This window comes from Perissodus microlepis, chromosome 3 (genome assembly GCF_051167445.1).
Source record: "Perissodus microlepis isolate ML-2025 ecotype Zambia chromosome 3, ASM5116744v1, whole genome shotgun sequence".
NCBI classification, from domain to species: domain Eukaryota; kingdom Metazoa; phylum Chordata; class Actinopteri; order Cichliformes; family Cichlidae; genus Perissodus; species Perissodus microlepis.
In genome coordinates, this window is record NC_140463.1 from 4,381,391 (window position 1) to 4,401,933 (window position 20,543).

Consider the following 20,543-nt stretch of genomic DNA (forward strand, 5'->3'; position numbering starts at 1 on the left):
TTTTATTGTAACAACCAACGATTTATACAGGAAAATAATGACTATTAACAATGTTGCCCAAACCTTTGCATCCCACTGTATTAGTATATTTTGTCATTAGTATAATATGAAATAAATTCTACATGTGTCAAGTCGTGTGCCAACATTTGCTGTGTAGTAGAACTGAGACATTAGTCATTATAAAAATTTATTTGAAATATTATTAAAATTCTCAAACAGAAAAACATTAAATATAAATATATAAAATATAAGTATTTACAGAGGGACAGGAATAAAAAGGACCCAACTTAAAGTGGAAGAGCCTCAGGGAGAAGGAGGAGAAAAATAAGAACATTGTTTCTGCCCTGGAGAGCCTGTCTGGCTGCACCAGAGTTAAACCTTCAGTTTCTGTGTAATCAGAAGACAACCTATTCAGATTTATTAAAACATCAGCCCCAACCATTCTGAGTCACTCGGTTGCTCTCATGAGTAAGAAGATTCCTGCTGCCACACCGAGGACACCGACAGTCAGACCCACTCCACAAAACATGGCAGGTCCAAGAATGAGATCAGTGTTCTCCACAGCTGCAGACAGAAACACAGAGAGTGATGTGAACCTTCACATCTGGAAACAGTTATGGAACCCCGACAGGGTTCAGTGACAAGAAATATATGTTTTATTTCAGGCAACATTATTAAAAAACACTGCATCATTTTCATTGCTATGCAGATGATACTCCGTAATATTAATTATATAAAAGCAGATGAGACAACAGGAATGTGTTAAAGACATAAAGACCTGGATGGCCGCTAACTTTCTGCTTCTTAATTCAGATAAAACTGAGGTTATTGTACTCGGCCCTGAAAATCTTAGAAATATGGTATCTAACCAGATTCTTACTCTGGATGGCATTACCTTGACCTCCAGTAACGCTGTGAGGAACCTTGGAGAAGTTGCAGCTTCTGTTGTTATGTGTTTTTATTCATGCATGCTATTTTTGGTTGAAGTAGTAACAGATTTAAGTTTAGTTTAGAAAGAGGATTAAGTCTTCAAGTCTAATTTGTTGCCACAACACTTAATTACATTATATATTATATATATCACCCCATTAGAGCACTTCGTTCTCGCACTGCAGGTTTACTTGTTGTTCCTAGAATATTTAAAATTAGATTCTATCAAATAGTAGTACTAGTAGATTAAGATCAGGCTTAAAACTTTTTGATAAAAATTTTCTCTCTGATATTATTGATTTTTTTTTTTACCTTAGAATATAAAGCAACTTGAGATTACTGTTGTTGTGAAACTGTACAATGTAAAAAAAAAAAAATGGTAAATGGCCTGTATTTGTATAGCACTCTACACATTCAGTGATCCACCCATTCACACACTGGTGATGGCAGCTACATTGTAGCCAAAGCCGCAGCTGGGGCGCACTGACAGAGGCGAGGCTGCCGGACACTGGTACCACCGGGCCCTCTGACCACCACCAGTAGGCAACAGGTGAAGTGTCTCGCCCAAGGACACAATGACCGAGACTGTCCAAGCCGGGACTCGAACCGGCAACCTTCCGATTACAAGGTGAACTCCCAACTCTTGAGCCACGATCGCCCTAAAACATGGTGCCTGTGCCTCTCCAGTTGGCTCATGATGGCTACAGGTTTTGTTTATGTTTTGCTCTCTCTCCCTTTCTCCTGCCTGCCTCTGGGGAGCTCGTTATGGGCTCTGGCTCTTGGCCCATGCACCTGTGGTGTTTACCGCCACCTGTTGCTGATCTGTCCGGGGTTCTCTCTAACTATTTAATGCTGCTGCACGGAGCAGTGCGTCACCGGTATGTTGAACCTTCTGTGTTCGTGCTCTCAGCTCTGTCTTAGAAATCTCTCTCTGTGTACTTGGCTGTTACATTAACCTGTGCTCTCTGTGTATAGATTAGGTTACAGGCCCTTCCCTGTGATTCCTGTGTGTGAGGAGGAAGAGGAGAGTGTGTGTGGATTACCTTCCCTCTTTCCCCATGGAGCCCTGGACCCCTTCCCAACTCACTGTGTATATATATGTATATATATACACCACTGTGGTCCACTCACTTGTAAATAAACTATCACCTTTTTCCCTACCAGAACTCTGTCTACGCGTGAGTCCTTCCATTAGCAATGACAAAAACAAATTGAGTTGAATCTTCTCACCATAGAATTTGATCATTGGTTGTAATTCGGCCACATGTTCCACAGTGCAGCTGTAGACGTCTCCCTGCTTTGGGATGAACTCCAGCCTGGACATCTGTTTGAAGGAACCATCTTTGTTGGGGAAGGGAACGCTGGTGCTCGTTCCTTCTGTCACCTTCTGCTCATTCTTGGTCCAGGTGATGTTGACGGAAGCCGGATAGAAACCAGTCACTTGACAGATCAGAGTATTTTAGACTCCAAGCTCCACATTTAGTACTGTGTAGATGATCAGGCTGGAAGGAGGATCTGTGCACAAACATGTACAGTTTACTCACAACACCACTCAACTGATTTAAGTGAATATACACTGCCTGGCCAACTATTTTGGTGGACCAGCTTTAGCTTCGAACACACACACCTTTACCTTAGCATCATGCCAATAGGATCCCACTAGGATTTGTTTTTAGTCGCACCATTGAGAAATTGCAGCTAAAAACATTTTTATTTCAACAAGCTTTTAATTGGACAAGGGTTTTATGATGTATATATGACTGCATTGTGTTTTGTTAGCTTTCTTGTGAAGCACTTTGTGACATATGTCTGAGAAAAGTGCTATATGAATAAATTTGACTTACTTACAATATAAAGCACCTTGAGGCAACTGTTGTTGCGATGATGAACCTTCACAATCATTCAAGATATTGCATTCAACCACATTTCGTGCTTGAAGATGAGACCAGGGGCAATAAGATGTGTCCTCCTATTATAATGCTTCTCTGGTGCATGCTGTTAGATTTGTGCTGGCTACTATATTCTGGGTATTAAATAAATTATTCATGTGTCCAAACCTGGAACTCAGTGACAATAAAAGTCCCAGCATTTGCTAACTCAGCCTGTTTATGATCAGAAGAAGTCTGCTCAGATCATCTTTATGTGTGTCATGGTCTGCGAGGCAGATCGTGTGGACACAAGAGGTGTGCAGACAAACAGATAGATAGGAGGATGTTTAACTGAAGGCAAGCCTTTATTTCCGGCTGCAATTAACACTATGAACAAAGGGTGACTGGAGGAACTAAAAAAATCAGCTGAAAACATCGTGTGTTCACTGATTTATTCACAACATGGTTTCAGTGTCATATCGATTTTCTGCTGTGCAAGACGTTTTATATGTGCGGCTTGTTACTAACACCGCTGAATGAAGCCTAAACTGTGTCTCATTGTCATTGAATGTGCATGTGTGTATTTGGTGAGTTAGGAACTGACTAAATGTTGAGTCGTTCTGATCAGACACTGACTCTTGTTTAGACTACAGGAAAAACAGAACACCAGTTCAACCAATCACATTTATTTAAACAACAAACCACCACTCAGAGGGATCATTTGCATTGGAAGAAGAGTCACATGATCTAAGCTAAAAAGCCTGTCAGTTAACACAAAGACACACTGAAGAGTGAAAACTGCTCTCTCTCTATTTACCACATATGAAACAAGACAGACATCACATGACTGTGGAAACTGATTTATTGAGAAAAGAATCAGGAAGTAAAGATATAACAAATAGCTGACAGTGTGATTCTCAGAGTGTGGTTTCATCTTTACACCCGTGTTTGTGTGTGTGTGTGTGTGTGTGTGTGTGTTTGATAATGCTGGAAAGTCACACACACAGATAAACACCCACAGAGCTCCGCCCCCTCCAGCCTTACAGCCAAACAAAGCAATCAGAGACTCAGCACACACCTCGCTGTCCTCCACCTCAGGTCCATCCTGGAGGCAGCTCACCTGGTTGGGCCTGAGCAGTTCTTCCTGTCAGACAGCTGTAAAGACTCTGAGAACACTCTGCACACTACATGATGACTCCACCACTGAGGCTCCAGCAGATCCATCACAGTCCAGTTCCAGCCTGACTCAAACAGTCTGGATCAAACACAGAGCTGCCAGCTGCTGCTGCTTTTGCTTTCAGCTGTCAGACAGAAGCAGGACCAGCTCCAGGTCCACAATCAGGATCCACTACTGGGAACCAGCATCAGTCCTGGGGCACAGAGAGAGAAAACAAGGAGACGGCTCATCATGAGAACAGGACCTGTATTGCGTTAACCAACAGCTCCACACTGGTCCCCACAGTCTGCTGGTGTGTAGCAGCAGATGTGCCGGCACAAAGACTACAAATCTTTTATGATCTATTCAAATAAATCATGAGGATAAATCAAAGCAGCCTGGAGCAACACCTGGTTTTGAGCTGCTTGGGGAAGAAGTCGTAGACTCTGCAGAGCGCCAAGGCAGGATGACAACCACCAGGGGGCGTCATGGAGTGAAGCCTGGCCAATGGCATCACTGGAACATAAAAAATAAAAACAGTCTGAACACAGAAGGGAAACTTTGACACATAATAAACTGCCAGCTGTTGGCAGCTGAACACATGAAGAAGAAGCTGAGACGTCTTCACTTAAAGTGCTTTTATAAAACCTCCACATGTACACCCGAACACATTATTCTCCATGAGAAAACATCTCACTCAGATCTAGAAACACCAGGTACCCTCACACAGTTTTAATGTCTCACTGATGAAGTTGAATTATGAATCATTTTTTCCAGTGGACTGTGTGTGAGACATCCGGCTTTACTGTAAAAGGAGCAGAACTCCAGACGACTTTTACATAAAGATGAAACCATCAGCAGTGTGTTCAGTCAGGAGCTGATCCCTCAGTGAGGACCTGAGCTTTCATGTGATGAGCTGATGTCACAGAAACAGTGAGTCACCTGACTTAGGCAGAACATTTGTGAAGCAGAGCTCAGAGTCGGGTTTGAAGAACATCTCCTTCTGAGGTCTCCACAAGCTCAGAGCTGCAGCATCTTTGTTCCAGTCCTCTGCCTGTTTCTCACCGAACCTGTGAGCCAAAGATGTATCTGCAACACAGAGAACGAGGGTCAAAGGTCAAAGGTGATGGCTCAGGCTGAACTGACACGTCACAGTTCTAATGTTTTTTTGCATAAAACTTAAACCCAACGATCCAACTGATCCAAGTTATCCTGACCCTGGACAAACTGAAGCCGTTCAGAAGGTCCATCAGCTTCTGGAATCAAAGCTTCTCTTTGCTGCAACTTTAATCTGGTGTTAATTAATTTTAGTCTGATCTAACCTGGTTTTCGCCTGGGATAAACTGGTTTTAGTCTGGTTTAAACTGGTGTTTCAGTGGGTGCTGATCTGACCTCCACTCTTCCTCCTGTAGATGACTCCAGCCAGAAACAAGATCAGACCCAGGATCAGTCCTATGGCTCCAACGATGATCAGTCTCTCTGTTTCAGGCATGGGCGGAACTGAAGACACACAGGTGAGAGTCACACAGGTGAACGGACACACAGGCAGTGTACAGGTGTGTCGATACAGATATTTACCCCAGTTAATAATCAGTGGTTTCTCCAGGCTGGCGTGCTCCACCACACAGGAGATCTTCTCTCCAGACCTTCAACACAAACACAAACCAACATCACTGATATTTATCTGATTTATCTGATTTGTGTGATCAGCTGATGGTTACCTGATCACCTGCAACACATTTTATATGATGGACATGACTCACAAAGGTGTGGAAAAGAGAAATTATGGAAATGTTCACATAACTGAATCAGCAATCGTCCTGTTTTAAACTTTCAACAATATTAAACACAATCTTGGGGACTTCCTGTTTTCGATCTCAATTTTCAGACAGTTCCTGCTGAAACACTCGGCTCTGCAGAAACTGGAACCTCGGATGGGTTCAGTTTTAGCAGGAATGAGGAAGAAGAAGAGGGAACAGCTTTCACAGGCTGAGCTGTGAATATGGGATGTTATGGTTATTCAAACTAAAGTCAGTGAGCTGGAGCCACAGAAGAAAACCTGGACAAAGATCAGAGTTAACAGCCTGAGCTGAAGGATCAGACCCTTCAAACATCACCATTGAAGGAGTTTGGTGCAGACAGTGGAATTATCCTGGAGAGGGCACACGTGGTCAGACTGTCCAGGCAAAAAAAGAGTCCTGGTCCCAGGTTTGACCTGGACTCACCTGGGCATGTACTCCAAGTGGGAGTGGACCTGGTAGAGCCAATCACCATTTGCAAACTCTTCAGTGGAAGTGATGTCAGAGGTTATTTCCTGTCCATTTCTCAACCAGCTCACTTTGATCTGTTTGGGGTAGAAGTCATAGACGCTGCAAACCAACATGGCAGGATGGTGACAACCAGGAGCCATCGTGGAGTGAAGTCTGACTGATGGTTTCACTGGAACATCAGGAAGAGGAGGAATGTTTTTACTTCATTCAAAGTTAAAACTGCAAGACAATAAAGCTGAAGTGACTTTATAAATATAACAAGCCTGAAATGGCTACAGAACTACAGAGATTATGTAGTTTTAACTGAATGTATCAGATTAAACCTTCAGCAGTGTTAACTTTAAACTATGTGCAGAGAGTTCAGTCAGGAGTTGTGTTGTCAATGATGGCTTCGTGTGATGAGGTTTATATGACAATCTGATGATGTCACAGAAATACAGACTCACCTGATTTAGAAAGAACATTTGCATACCAGAGGTCAGTGTTGTGTTGGCAGTACGTCTCCTTCTGAGCTCTCATTTGAGCGAGTATTGCCTGATCTTTGTTCCAGTATTCTGCCTCCTTTATACCAAACTCAGTGTATCCAACAAACTTCCCCACATCGCTGCTGAACCTGACAAACTCTATCTTGTTGTAATAGTAAGATCTGATGAACTCGATGTCCTGCAGCTCAGTGGAGTTAAACAGGCAGCGAGTTGAAGAGTAACACTCATATCCATCTGAAACACAAAGATTAGAGAATCACTCTCGTGTAGTAGTCTGGGAAACCTTTAAGAGCAGGTTGTTGAAATGATATCATCATATCTTCACCTTAGTTAGATCATTAAGCTTACCAACAGAATATCAATTCAATTTCATATACATAAAAATGATTCACAAAAACACCAAGATCCTATAATATTAGAGAGGTAACCCCAGCAATCTTAAGATGTGCAAAGTTGGGAACAGTGGAAGAGAGAGAAACAACCAACAGAACCAGGATCAGGAAGAAGCACTGCCATGGCTGGTTATGGTAAAGAAGAACAAAAAAGGAGAACCAAGACAGATGAGACAAAACACAAACTACAGGAGATAGGAGACATAATTTAATGCACAAGTGAAAGAAATAGGAATCCCCCAGTAGCCTAAGTTCTATTGCAGTATAACTAAGGGAGGATTCAGGGTCACTAGTGTCCAGCCCTACTATATACTTTAGCAAAAAGGAAAGTGCTAAGAATATTCTCAATAGTGGGCCTGATTATTCAAATAGGTATGTAAGGAGAAGCATTTTAAATTTGGAGAAACCAGTATGGGTTACATAAATATTAATGTGTGCATTGAAGGATATATCCTGGTTAAAAATGTCAAGAGTCCCCGAAGTGTTACTGGAGAAAAATCCTGTCCAGTATTTCGTTAGACACCATGTTTCCGAAGTTTTTGTGAGGTCCAAATATGACGACCTCAGTTTGTCTGAATAAAGGACAACACATCCACGTGTTTATGTCTTTAATACATACCTGTGTGTTGCAGCAACATTTCAAAACAATGTATTTTGGTTAGTTAGTAACGCGTGATGGTCTAATGTGTAAATGCAATGTTGCAGAAAAGTCTCTGTGTGACTGGATATTAAATAGTTTTTGTAGTGAGACCCTGAATAGGAATAGGTAGAATAAGGACACAGATCTTCTGCATATAAACTGACATTTACCTTCATTCATGTAGGATGTACAGTTAAAAATCAGATGTACAGTTAAAAATCAGATGTACAGTTAAAAAACAGAGAACTGTGTAGTCTCACTGTTTGTGTAAGTACAGTTAAGAAGAAGAGATGTTAACCACTTCTCACTTTATTTCATGAGTCATTTGTTCTAGTGCCTTGTCTTTATTTTTACTTCTCCTCTCATTGTATAAACTACATGTACTCAGTGTTCCATATTAGGACCATTGCTTTTTTTTTCTCTACAAAAATAACCTTTTTGAAAATTTATCAAATGCTGTATTCCATCTTTATGCAGATATCACAATTATCTATTGTTTAGATGCTTCATTAATAGAAACTCTTTAATTTCCTTAAGCTGCCTTTGATGTTGTTCACTCCCATTTTTCTCTCCGTACACCCTAAAAAATGCTGGGTTATTTTCATAACTCCACTTCTGGGTAAAAGCCGTAGGTTCATAAGTTGGGTTATTGTGACCAAATGTTGGTTCAAAAGTCATGACTCAGGAGTTGGGTTGGTGATGTGCTGGGTTCTTCAATTCCCTCCACAGCTTGACTAATTCTGTTGGGTCATAGGTTCGGCAGCTTTGATAAAATATTGGGTCAACATTTTACCCAATTGTTGGGGTTGAAGATAAGTCTCAGAAGTCTTCACAAACTGCCATTTTCAACTAGACTGTGACTTGATCACATATCACTGGACTTCTCCACTGCTATGAAATAAAATATGGTAAGTAAAAAGTGAATTATAACAGTTTGAAAATCATAGGGTTATTTTTGATAATGCAATTTATTGGTTTATTTTAGAACTTTACCTACTCATTAAAGGTATTTTAACAGATAACACCAGCTAGCTTGGGATGAAGAAAGTTATTTCTACTTAAAAATGCTTGATATTATCTTTTGAAGTTATTATTTGAAATGAGGCTGAGGAAATGAAGCTCCACATTTGACCCAGTGTGAGGTTACAGATTTGGTCATTTTTAACCGAGCATTTTTTATGGTGTAAGTTGGAGTTAAATGCAGACAAATACAAGCTCATGTTGTTCTCAAAGTGCAAAGACTGTTAGCTATGTTTCATAAGATTAAAACCATTCAAGGGACTGAAATTAAAATGGTTACATCTAATAAGTATCTAAGTATCATTATAGATCAGAATTTGCCATTTAAACTCACGTTCAAAGGCTTGTTTCTTTTTTGGGCATTCTTTTTTCTTTCTTTCTATAAGTGAGGAAAAACTTGATTTCTGTAACTTTTTTCCCTTTATTGCATTCTGCTTTTACAAATGCACCTGCTTAGTACTTGAAGAGGTTGGAGACTGTTTACAATTGTGTTTGACATTTCATTAATGGTTGTGGAACTTGACTACATCACTTTTCTCTGTATGCTGCTGATAAATGTCCACTTCTGTATATCTGCAGACTTTCACACTGGTTGTTTTTTTATCTATAAATCTCTCCTTGGGCTGGTTCCCTCTTATCTGTGCGTGTGTATATGGGTAAAAACCACAACCAATACAGCCTTTGTTCTCGAAAATCATACAATTAATTGTCCTGAGAATAAGAGCAGAATTAGGGAAAAAGGCCTTTTTCCTAATTGTAGGATGCCCTTGTTTCCTGGAATAATCTGCAGAAGGAGCTGAAATTGTGAGAAATGGTTACCCTGCAGGAGTTTAAGTCAGTTTTAAAAGAACAAGAGAATAACTCTTTTAGTCAGTGTGACTGGTTTCAATTGTCACTCTTAATGATCTGCTATTGTTAAAGTTTCACCTGTTTGTATAGAATATTGTATTTGTTTTAAATTGTTTTTATGTGTTGTATATGTTTTTACTTTTGCCACCATAATGCCAGGCCTCTCTTACAAATGAGATTTTAATCTCAGTGAGATAAATAAAGGCTTAAATGTTAAATACATGGCATGCATGACTGAGTCTAACGGTTACTTTTATAATTGATTTAATATGAGCAAAGTAAAATAAAGCAGCAAAATGATCTTTGTGAAATTATTAAACTGCTGTTTTATTCAGCAGTTTAATAAGTAGACTGATGGATGAATTCATTAATCCAGCTGTGATGCTGCAAAGCTTAATGATAGCTGAAACAGTGAACTTCAGCCCTGAGAGGCAAACGAGGATCATCACAGGTGATGGTTACAAACAAAAATGCTGCTGTGCATCAACCACAATAAAAATAACATCACATCTCATCCTTCACTTTCCTTTAATCAGTGAACACTCTGTAACTGTAACTGATCATGTGTTTGATTAGTGTATTGATCTTACCTGCTGTGCAGATGTTGATGAAGAGGAGCGTGAAGCATAAAAACTTTGAAGCCATGTTCCTGAGTTCTCCTGGCAAACTCTGACACAGTCTGACTGAGAGCTGCTGTAAAAATCAGAGTGCAGGGTCACGTGACCACAGCATCAGTTGTTACCAGGAAGAAATTGCTCAAATATTTTATTATTGTTGCGAAATCAGTTTTACCCCGGTTCTTTTATTTGTCGAAACTTCCAGAGACGGCACCGGAACTCAGTAGTTATTTCACAAAACCTTTATTCATCTTTATTCATCTTCATTTAAGCATGCACTTCTAGAAGGGAAGACGAGGCCGATGTCCCTCTGCAAAATCTTCACCCCTTTGTTAGTTACAGCCAGCTTTATAGAAGCGACCCCATCATAAACCCCCCCCCCCCCCCACGGTGTGCTGCAAACTCTGTGTGTATGCACGAGCACGTGAGTGCCTGTGTGTGCGCGTGAGTGACTGAGTGTATGCGCGTACCTGTGTGTATGTGTATATCCAGGGCAGTGTCAGTGTCTCACAATTCTATATCCTATCTAACACATTCCTAAACTCTAAAATAAGCTAAACATTCCTACATTAGGTTTTTATTAAATTGTGCAAAAAACCAAAAACAATATTTTGTTATATTGTTTTGACAGTTCAGGATGTGCCCTGCCTTTAAATAGGCTCTAGCTACTCTGCGATGCTAATTGGATAAGCTGAAGAGAATAGATAGATGTTGTTAGTTATAAATAGAAACTCCTAAATGTGTGAAACTATTTCAAATTATTGTGATTACTGAGAGTTTTAATCAGATAGTTGGTTTAATTGCTGTGATTTGGTAAAGTTGACAGTGATCAGCTATGTTGGACTGGTACAGAGCAGCTGTGGTGTTCATGGTCAGTGTGATGCTACATGAAGGGCAGCAGACATTTATATTTGATGTAATGATGCTGAGTAAATTCTCTCACTGAATTTGACCTTTTACGCTAGCTTTATAGAGTCTGGTGGTTGAAAATTGGTCAGATAACTTGTGAAGCATCAGCTTATGCCTTGTTGTATTCAGTTTAATCTGCCGATCAGCTGATAAAGAAGAAAAATCTACTAGAGCTCAAAATGCAGGTTTTTATTTGACTTATCTCTAAGTGACTGTTTTCTCATCTCCACCATTGCACATGATCCAACCTTGGGTTGTTAGACCCCAATAACACTGGACTAGTTCACCAATGACAATAAAGGAGCTCTCTACATATCACACCTTTAAGGAACATCTTATAAAACTGGTCTGAAAGAAAGAAAGAAGGCGAATGGATCACCTTCCACCAGACTCCCCAACCTGCACTCAAAGATCCACCAGCACCAGCAGAGCTCAAATATATCTTCAGTCAGCCCGAATGTTTCATTTTGTATTTAAATGAATCACTCAGAATCTGTTTTTGGCTTTTTTAACAAGATGGACTTATAAATCAATAAATAAATCAATAATTATTGATCACAGTTAAATAAAGTGTAGTTTGAAGGCAGAAAACTTATTCTGAGCTCTCAGTGAGAATTCAAAAACAGGGCTTTTCAGTATTTCCTTCATCTGAGCTCAGACAGACCAAACTGCCTTCTGTTCCAGCATTCAGTGACACAACACTGAATCGGGGAATCTTTGCACTCTGACTGGTTGTTGTAGAAGAACATCTTATAGTGCAATCACATTTTATCATCAATAATTACAACAATAAATAAAAACATGATAACAAAATGAAAGGAACTGAGATGAAAATAAATGAACTCAAATCAATAAATCAATAAATCTTTAATGAAACAAAAAGCCTTCTGGTTCACATCACTGTTCTCTGATGTTTAATATGTAATAAAGCATATAAAATATCGGGATGTAAAAAAAATTCAATAAAGAGCAGCAGTTAATGTGAAGATGCTCTCTGCTGGCAGAGGTAAAACTTCAGGATCTGTGTAATCAGATTACAAACTGCTCAGATTTATTCAAACATCAGCCCCGGCCATTCATTGTCACTCGGTTCCTCTGATGAGTAAGAAGATTCCTGCTGCCACACCGAGGACACCGACAGTCAGACCCACTCCACAAAACATGGCAGGTCCAAGAATGAGATCAGAGTTCTCCACAGCTGCAGACAGAAACACAGAGAGTAATGTGAACCTTCACATCTGGAAACACTCATGGAGTCCCACAGGGTTCAGTGCTGGGAACTATACTTTTCATTTTAGCCAATATTGTTAGAAAACACTGCATCATTTTCATTACTATGCAGCTGATGCTCAGTTATATTTATCTGTGAAAGAAGACAAGACAACAGGAATGTCTTAAAGACATAAAGACCTGGATGGCCGCTAACTTTCTGCTTCTTAATTCAGATAAAACTGAGGTTATTGTACTCGGCCCTGAAAATCTTAGAAATATGGTATCTAAGCAGATTCATACTCTGGATGGCATTACCTTGGCCTCCAGTAATGCTGTGAGGAACCTTGGAGTCATTTTTGACCAGGACATGTCCTTCAATGCACATATTAAACAAATATGTAAGACTGCTTTCTTCCATTTCCGCAACATCTCTAAAGTTAGAAATATCCTGTCTCAGAGTGACGCGGAAAAAGTAGTTCATGCATTTATTACTTCCAGGCTGGACGACTGTAATTCATTAGTATCATGATGTCCTAAAAACTCCCTGAAAAGCCTTCAGCTAATCCTAAATGTTGCAGCAAGAGTCCTGACAGGGACTAGAAAGAGAGAGCAGATTTCTCCTGTTTTGGCTTCCCTTCATTGGCTTCCTGTTAAATCCAGAATTCAAAATCCTGCTCCTCACATACAAGGTCTTAAATAATCAGGCCCCATCTTATCTTAATGACCTTGTAGTACCATATCACCCTATAAGAGCACTTCGCTCTCGCACTGCAGGCTTACTTGTTGTTCCTAGAGTATTTAAAAGTAGAATATCAAATAGTAGTACTGGTAGATTAAGATCAGTCTTAAAACTTTCCTTTTTGTTAAAGGTTTTCTCTCTGATATTGTTGATTTACCTTAGAATATAAAGCAACTTGAGATTACTGTTGTTGTCAAACTGTACAATGTAAAACAAACTGATTAAAATTTTCTCACCGTAGAATTTGGTCATTGGTTGCATCAGGGCCACATGTTCCACAGTGCAGCTGTAGACGTCTCCCTGCTTTGGGATGAAGTCCAGTCTGGACGTCTGTTTGAAGGAACCATCTTTGTTGGGGAAGGGAACGCTGGTGTTTGCTCCTTCTGTCACCTTCTGCTCGTTTTTGGTCCAGGTGATGTTGACAGGAGCAGGATAGAAACCAGTCACATGACAGATCAGAGTGTTTTGGACTCCGAGCTCCAAATTTAGTACTGTGTAGATGATCAGGCTGGAAGGAGGATCTGTGCACAAACATGTACAGGTTACTCACAACACCACTGCACTGAATATGCAACAGCATTGCAACAAAGAGTCAGTATGTACAGGACCTGCACTGACTCTGTGGCAGTTGTTGTTGTTTTTTTCTCTAAAATGAATTTAACTCACAGGGTGAAACACTTTGAGCAGTGTGTGATTGCGAGCTGAAGTTCTGTTTGTGTTTCACCTCTAAGAGTTCAGATGTTCTGGTCTTCATGGATGTTGTTGTCACTGAGGATAAAACCTGTTGTTTCCTGAGTAGATTTATTAAACACTGCAGCACAGTGTGTGTGAATGATCTTGATGAGATCAGGTGCTGGATAGTGTTTCCTGATATTAAAATACTTCTGATTAATGTTTGCAGGTTTGTGCTGGTACATTCTGGACACCAAATAAAGAGAACTACTGATATGAATACAAACCTGGAATTCAGTGACAATAAAGGTCACAGCGTTTGCATTTGTTCGCCAAAGATGTGATGAAAATGTTTCTGCTCAGATCATCTTTGTGTGATTTTATCTGAAAGCTGTAAATCTGGTGAATATTGAAGCTTCTCTGCTTTCAAAGAAGACCATCACTGTATGTTGTCCACTGTCGGTATGATGACAACAAACGTATGAGAACATGATGAAGCCAATCATGACTGCTTAAAATGGTTTCATCCTGAAATTCAAACAATCGACAAATCAAAAGTCTGATGTTGACTGCAGTTTACCTAAAGTGTCTTTAATGATCTAACCTGTCAGCCTCTGAAATCTTCATTTATCTGGCATAAAACTGATGCTTCATGTTTGAGCATGTTTCACTGAACTCCACTCTCTGAATGTTTCTGCTCTTTACATGTGGACTGGTGATTCATGTTTACCCAGTTCTTTGGGGATGTCCTTCATAGCCTGACGAATCGTCTTCAGGTTTTGTCTGCAGACCTGTTGATCAGCCACAGCTTGTTCATATTGACCTGGAAAGGTAATGGGATCTACAAAGGGGGGCAGAGGATAGATTCCTGTCTGTTTGTTAAAGTCGGCGTACCAGACTGCCTCATCATCAAGTATCCTCACGGCCTCGCCATCAGTATCTGAACAGCCGCTGATCCAGTTGTCCCCATGCAGAGCTTCATGGTGTTAGGAGGAGAGAAACAGAGGGTGGAGTCAGTGTCCGTCAGGTTCATATGAGCCAGTCACCTATCAGAGCTTAAACCCTTTCATGCAGGACAGTTCATCAAACTTCAAATAGAAGTTTCATTTAAACTAGCTGACCTTGGTATTTTGGTGACACCCTTCAGTGCTGAAAATCATTCCCTTTGATTTACGAGTCTACAACAAACATATATGTTTAAATGTTGCTGAAAAGTGACGCTGTTTGACTTTTTACAATGTGGTATGAGAACATGTTACATATTTGACCAAAGTTTGTAACTTCCTGTCACACAGCTTTTATTTATTTATTTCAGATTTTTAAGTCTCGCTCTTTACTCAGGCCGCCCAGCGCTGGACACATCACACACATCTGGTAACTTGGGTAACATCAGACAAACACAGCAAGCCCCTTTACAACCCACCCCAGCTGCACGCTTTCATGCTGTTAGTAACTAAAGCAGTGCCACACGTGTGGTTACTGGTGTCCGATCTGTTCTGTGCTGCCAAAGATAAACTACTGTGAGACTACTTAACCAGTCTCACATCAGTAAATCAGTTCACCATGCATAAAAGGGCTAAAATACAAGAGTTCATGAGTGAATCAGAGACTCACAATCAGCAGAGACACAGAGGACTGAGGACAGGACGAGGAGCAGCACCCACACCTTCATCTTCATCAGCAGCAGCAGCTCTGTGACTCTCACACGTTCTGAAGCTCTGTGAGCTCGAACACATACAGCAGCCAATCACAGAGCAGGGACCACATGATGTCATCAGTGACCAGGCATCTCTGTAATTCCAGGAGGAGTTTGAAACATCATCAGGCTCTGAGAGGCTGAACCAGCTCTAGGCCTGCTCTGTCACCAAACCACAAAGTACTGAATGCTGTCAAGACTTTCAGAATAAGACTTCCTCTCTTCCTTTCCTCTCTCCTCTCACCTGTGGGAAACAACATTAGTAACATCTCATTTATTCAGACTGTCTAACCAATGTTCCTGCTGTCCCAATATAGTCAACTCTGGGTACTATCTGGTGATACCTGAAGCTCCTTCATTTAGAGTCTGACCAATAAAAGTCTCACAGAGCTTTATGAGCCCTTTCAGCGCCATCTTTGTTGGGGCTGTTTAAACCATAATTCTCACTCAGAGCTTCCTCTGAAGACACTGCTATCTCTAAGGATCATTCATGCCTGTTAAAGATGTTAAGACATATTATTAGGAACATGATGAGCACTAACAAATGTTTACTCTGAGGAGCGATAAAGATGTTTCCTAAATAAACCTGCTTTACGTTTGAAGAGTCCAAAAAAAATGAACTCTTATCTGCTTTTCCGAACCACTTTTCCTTGTTCTTGGTGGAAAATGGTACGAGGTGAAGGACAGGTGTGAAGGAGGACCAATAAGGACTTAGGACAAGAGATAAGCAGTGCACTGAGGGTCCAACTGCACCTACACTCAGACTCCATTACAGCGTCACACTGGTAACACAATAGAAGCTACAATCTGCAGAAGGCGGACTACAAAATGTTCATGTCACTTCACTCCAGTGTTTTAACGCTGTTGTTTTATGCAGGTCGTGTAAAACAGATCATGTGTGAAAAGTTTCCTTTTATTACTCGTGTTGGAATTTGAAAGAAACAGGAACAAGTAGGCGGAGGGTCGGCCTGTGACTGTGGACGGGTGTTTGTGAGGGTGGAGTTAAAGCAAATGTGTCTGAAGCAGTTTCAGTTTCACACTGATAAACATGATCTACTGAATTAACATAAGAAAACCACCAGAATCACACAGTTACAGAGTTTTAGTTCACCTTAGTGTTTTATAACTATAGACATTTTTGTGTTCTTGATCTTTATGTTGTTGTTTTAATTCCTGTAAAATATTTATTAAAACCACGTGTTCATCTGACATCAGCTCTTTATGTAAATATATTTATATTTACATGGTTACTTCATGCGTTACATCATGAGATTTTATACGTTTTTGGGGTTTTTTTTAACTGGTAGATTTGTTGAGCACTACATTGTTTGACCTGAGTGAAAGCTGATCTCAGGTGTTCTCCAGCAGCTAGTGAAGGAGGTCCAGCTCGTTTCTCAGATTCAGCTCTTTTGGCTCAACTCTCTTAGATGGTGTCACTCTTGATTCATGCATTTTTAAAAGTTATTTCTTTAATTCAAACACTGTGACGTTCTTTTTGGAAGTTTCGGTGCAGTTAGACTCACAAAGGAGGAAGAAACAGGAAAAGGTTGAGGGTGAGCAATGCTCCCTCTAAGCTTCGCACCTGCGCAATTGCGCACTGCTGGCACGGTCTGTGCGCACAGAAAGTCTGTGTTGCGCACAAAAAAATAACAGCTTCATTAGTGCGTCTGCTCTGTAAACACAGAGCTGCTCTTCATGTGATGATGTGTCCTTAAGAAATGATAGGCCACAGTGACCTTTGACCTTTAAACTCTAATCAGTTCATTCTTGGGTTCAGGTTATTGTGCTGAACTGAAAGAGGTGTGCTCACAGTGCTGAGCAGCTGTACTGTTCATGGTCAGTGTGATGTCACATGAAGGACAGCATTTAAATTTTACAGTGATGATGATGAGTCTCATTTTCACTCAGCATTCACAGATGACACCTTCACACCTATATAACAAGCCCCGTATAGGAGGCCAGGCAACACAAGCTTTGATCTTACCGACCTCAGTTTAACCCACACAGAGCAGCAGCAGTTCACCTGATCACAGCCTGAAACTAAAGTATCTCACAAAAGAGATTATTGATATTTATAAATTATTATTTATCCCTCCTCTGCATCACTGCATGTGAACTTTGACCCCTGCTGATGACACATCTTGTGTTTTTCTGATAGTTTCAATTAAAATATGCTTGGTTTTTTTCACCTTTTTGTCACAGTCCAGCAGAGGCAGACTGTAGGAATTTGATGTGGAGGACCCACATCAATACAGTCTTATCTATCAGATAGAAAACAATGCGTGCAAATAAAGAATAGCAAGTCACCCTATTTTTACTGTACGCAAGGTGTCCCCCAGGGTTCAATTCTAGGCCCCCTGTTATTTTCACTTTATGTAAATGACTTGCCTAATGTGTGCAAAAATGTGGACACGATTATTTATGCGGATGATACGGTAATTTTTACGCAAGCCAAAACTGCTGATGATGCAGCCCATCAGCTTTCACTGGCATTACATGATTTACAAAAATGGCTGAATGACTCATGCTTGTGCCTTAATTTTAAAAAGACCGTATCAATGTTTTTTAGTAAACCTAAAACAACCGTGGCTGCAGTAAAAGTCTGCTTGGGTGCACAAGAATTAATTAATGTTGAGGAATTTAAGTATTTGGGAGTGCTACTAGACTCTAAATTATCCTTTAAAAAACACATTAAAAAAGTATTGAAAACTGTAAATGTTAATATACAGAACTTTAGACATATCCGCACATCATTAACAGACACAGCAGCGATTACATTCCTGCATTCTATGATACCGGCTCATATTGAATATTGTATTACAAGTTGGTGCTATACGAGCTCTGCTACTATTGGGCCAATCGAAGTATGCTACAAAAGAGCATTGAAAATATTAGATAAAAAACCTTTTTCATATCACCATTGTCAAATTTTAGAAAAATACAAGTTTTTGAATTTTACTAATTTCAAATTATTTAAATCTGCCTGTCTAATATACAAAGTTATACATGGTCTGGCACCTCCACCAATGAGTGATTTTATTAAACAAAAGTCTAGCAGTGTTGCCAGGTCTCGACTGACTCGAGCCACTGTTAGAGGTGATTGTGAACTGGCATTCAGGCGGACCACCTTCTCACAGAATCCTCTGTCATATCAGGGAGTGAGCTTCTGGAATAGTCTTCCACTGTCAGTGAGGGAAGTACAAGTCTACCCATCTAAGAGTCACTTAAAAGGGCAGCTGAGGGACACAAATATGTAATCATGTTTAATAATCATGTTTTATATTGGACGGGGAAAAGAGTTAGTGTATTACAAAAAGGGAAACAACTGTTAGTGCAATGGGTGAGCACAATATCACGACGGTCAGGGCATGTACAATATTGGGGTTTGTGCAATATAATTGATGTGTTTCCGTTATTGTTATCTATACTGTCCTCTGTGTCTACTCTCCTTGTCATTGTTTGTTCTAGTATAATGTGATCACTGTTTTTGTCCTTGTCACATGACCTGTAAATAGTGTCTCTGTATGTTTTTACTAACTTGTGTTTAACACCAACCTGCCAGAGGGTCTGCAGATGGAAATTAGCCCAAGGCTATAATCTGGCATATTTACATTTGTTAAAATGTTCATTAATATGTATTGCCCCTCTTTCTAAAAATAAATAAATAAATAAAAAAAAAAATGCAGACACAGAGAACGTGGAAGAAAACTTGAATATTAACAAAAAGCGAGCCGTTTAATAAGGCTGGTAAAAAAGGTACAAAGAAAGGACAGCAAACTGAAGTAAACTAACATCAACCTAAACTGAAAGAACTAAATAAACAACAAGAAAAACCTAGACATGAAACTTGGACAACCTAACAAGGAATGAACAGAAACACACAGACTAACTGAAACAAAACCACAAAAAACAAAGAATCTGAAGCACTCAGTCCAAACACAAGGGCATAAGAGTCCGAGACCCTGTTTCAGGAAGGCGACCATGATCTTGGCAGAAAAGGAGTTCATGGCAAAGCAGTTCAGGTGTCCGACCTGGAGGCCGATGGCACAAGAGTCCAAAGTCAGGCGGATCAGGGGGTCGACCTTGCTGACACAGTTCAGGAGGCCGGCCGCTGGTCCAACAGCAGCGATGGAGCAGATCAGGAGGCCGCCCACAACGGTGATGATATCCAACCAGCGGCCTTGGTGGGTTTCCATAGACATGGCTTGGCGGGCACCGGACCAGATGAGGCTGGACCAGGCGTGGCGACGACCTCGGGCTGGGTCGAGGCTGGACCAGGCGAGGGCGCTGCAGGCGACAGCGTGGCAGCCGCAGGATGCTGGACGGGCTCAGCTGAACCTCCAGCTGGCGTGGCAGGGCCAACAGGTGCGGAGACCTCTGGCTGAGGCATGGCAGGTGGTGGCATGGCACTTTTCTGATGTGATTAGGTGTTGTGATCAATTTTTCAATGAGTTATTGATCCCAGGAGTTCAGCTATTTGAAGCTTCATCCTTGTGAATTAAAATGTTTTTAGTTTAAATGTTTATTCTCATAAATTAGTTTTATTCAATCATACTTCTAAAGTAATTCGTAGCTATTTACCTGCAATGGCTGCCTTTCTTCTGTACCTCCTCTCTTTGGTCCTCCTGGTGCATTTTAGGAGCTCGACCTCATTCATTATGAAGTCTGGCACTGCGTCAGTGGGCAGAAGTAGACAAGGAAACATAAACTGAGGAAAGGAAACCAGCAGTGAGAATAAAGCTTCTTAAAAAGATTTTTTTTAAGTAGATTTCTCTTCTTTTTTTTTAGAAGTGACATAAAATGGAAATATTCAAGCATATATATTTAAATTTTCATGTAAAGCATCAATAGTCAAAGTACCTCAAAACAGTACTCAAAGTAAAAGTACTTCTCAGTCTGTCTAAACTGTAGTAAACTCTGGCCTTAGTGGAACATGTATTACATCTTAACTTTTTCATGTCCTTGAATCTAAAATCTAAAATGTGAGGCGGTGCAGCTGCAGGCTCACAGTGCTGTGAAATGTCTATGAGTGGATGAGTGGGTCTGTTGCTCTCTCTTAATCTGGATAAAACAGATGAATGTAAACTC

General features: G+C 40.4%; 3 protein-coding genes across 3 annotated transcripts; all 3 read right to left on the reverse strand.

Annotated features, from left to right (window-relative positions):
- Positions 1-447: 447 nt before the first annotated feature.
- On the reverse strand, positions 448-2,832 carry LOC146389506 (RLA class II histocompatibility antigen, DP alpha-1 chain-like). Its single transcript, XM_084914681.1, is given in 3 exon segments — positions 448-564; positions 2,161-2,469; positions 2,775-2,832. Coding segments are annotated over 3 exon segments (483 nt in total). The 3' UTR covers position 448.
- Positions 2,833-3,468: 636 nt separating this feature from the next.
- On the reverse strand, positions 3,469-10,295 carry LOC146389507 (H-2 class II histocompatibility antigen, E-S beta chain-like). The gene is made up of 8 exons (XM_084911400.1): positions 10,201-10,295; positions 6,671-6,943; positions 6,180-6,393; positions 5,533-5,600; positions 5,347-5,454; positions 4,897-5,043; positions 4,365-4,470; positions 3,469-4,168 (listed from the first exon to the last, which is right to left on the reverse strand). The coding sequence occupies exons 1-8, from the start codon at positions 10,253-10,255 to the stop codon at positions 4,147-4,149; spliced, it is 993 nt and encodes a 330-aa protein (XP_084767526.1). The 5' UTR covers positions 10,256-10,295; the 3' UTR covers positions 3,469-4,146.
- Positions 10,296-11,987: 1,692 nt separating this feature from the next.
- On the reverse strand, positions 11,988-15,458 carry LOC146389508 (HLA class II histocompatibility antigen, DP alpha 1 chain-like). Its single transcript, XM_084911657.1, has 4 exons — positions 15,374-15,458; positions 14,490-14,735; positions 13,324-13,608; positions 11,988-12,334 (listed from the first exon to the last, which is right to left on the reverse strand). Exons 1-4 carry the CDS (start codon positions 15,435-15,437, stop codon positions 12,219-12,221), a joined length of 711 nt encoding a protein of 236 aa, XP_084767783.1. The 5' UTR covers positions 15,438-15,458; the 3' UTR covers positions 11,988-12,218.
- Positions 15,459-20,543: the final 5,085 nt, after the last annotated feature.

Excerpts from the sequence above, each read along its gene's own strand:
- LOC146389507 (XM_084911400.1), bottom strand. The coding sequence starts at position 10,255 with ATGGCTTCAAAGTTTTTATGCTTCACGCTCCTCTTCATCAACATCTGC. Across the intron at positions 5,455-5,532 it reads ACCACTGATTATTAACTGGG|TTCCGCCCATGCCTGAAACA; the intron begins GTAAATATCTGT and ends GTGTGTCTTCAG. Across the intron at positions 4,169-4,364 it reads CCCAAGCAGCTCAAAACCAG|GACTGATGCTGGTTCCCAGT; the intron begins GTGTTGCTCCAG and ends TCTGTGCCCCAG.
- LOC146389508 (XM_084911657.1), bottom strand. The coding sequence starts at position 15,437 with ATGAAGATGAAGGTGTGGGTGCTGCTCCTCGTCCTGTCCTCAGTCCTC. Across the intron at positions 13,609-14,489 it reads GGACATCCCCAAAGAACTGG|ATCCTCCTTCCAGCCTGATC; the intron begins GTAAACATGAAT and ends GTTTGTGCACAG. Across the intron at positions 12,335-13,323 it reads ACCAATGACCAAATTCTACG|CTGTGGAGAACTCTGATCTC; the intron begins GTGAGAAAATTT and ends TTCTGTCTGCAG.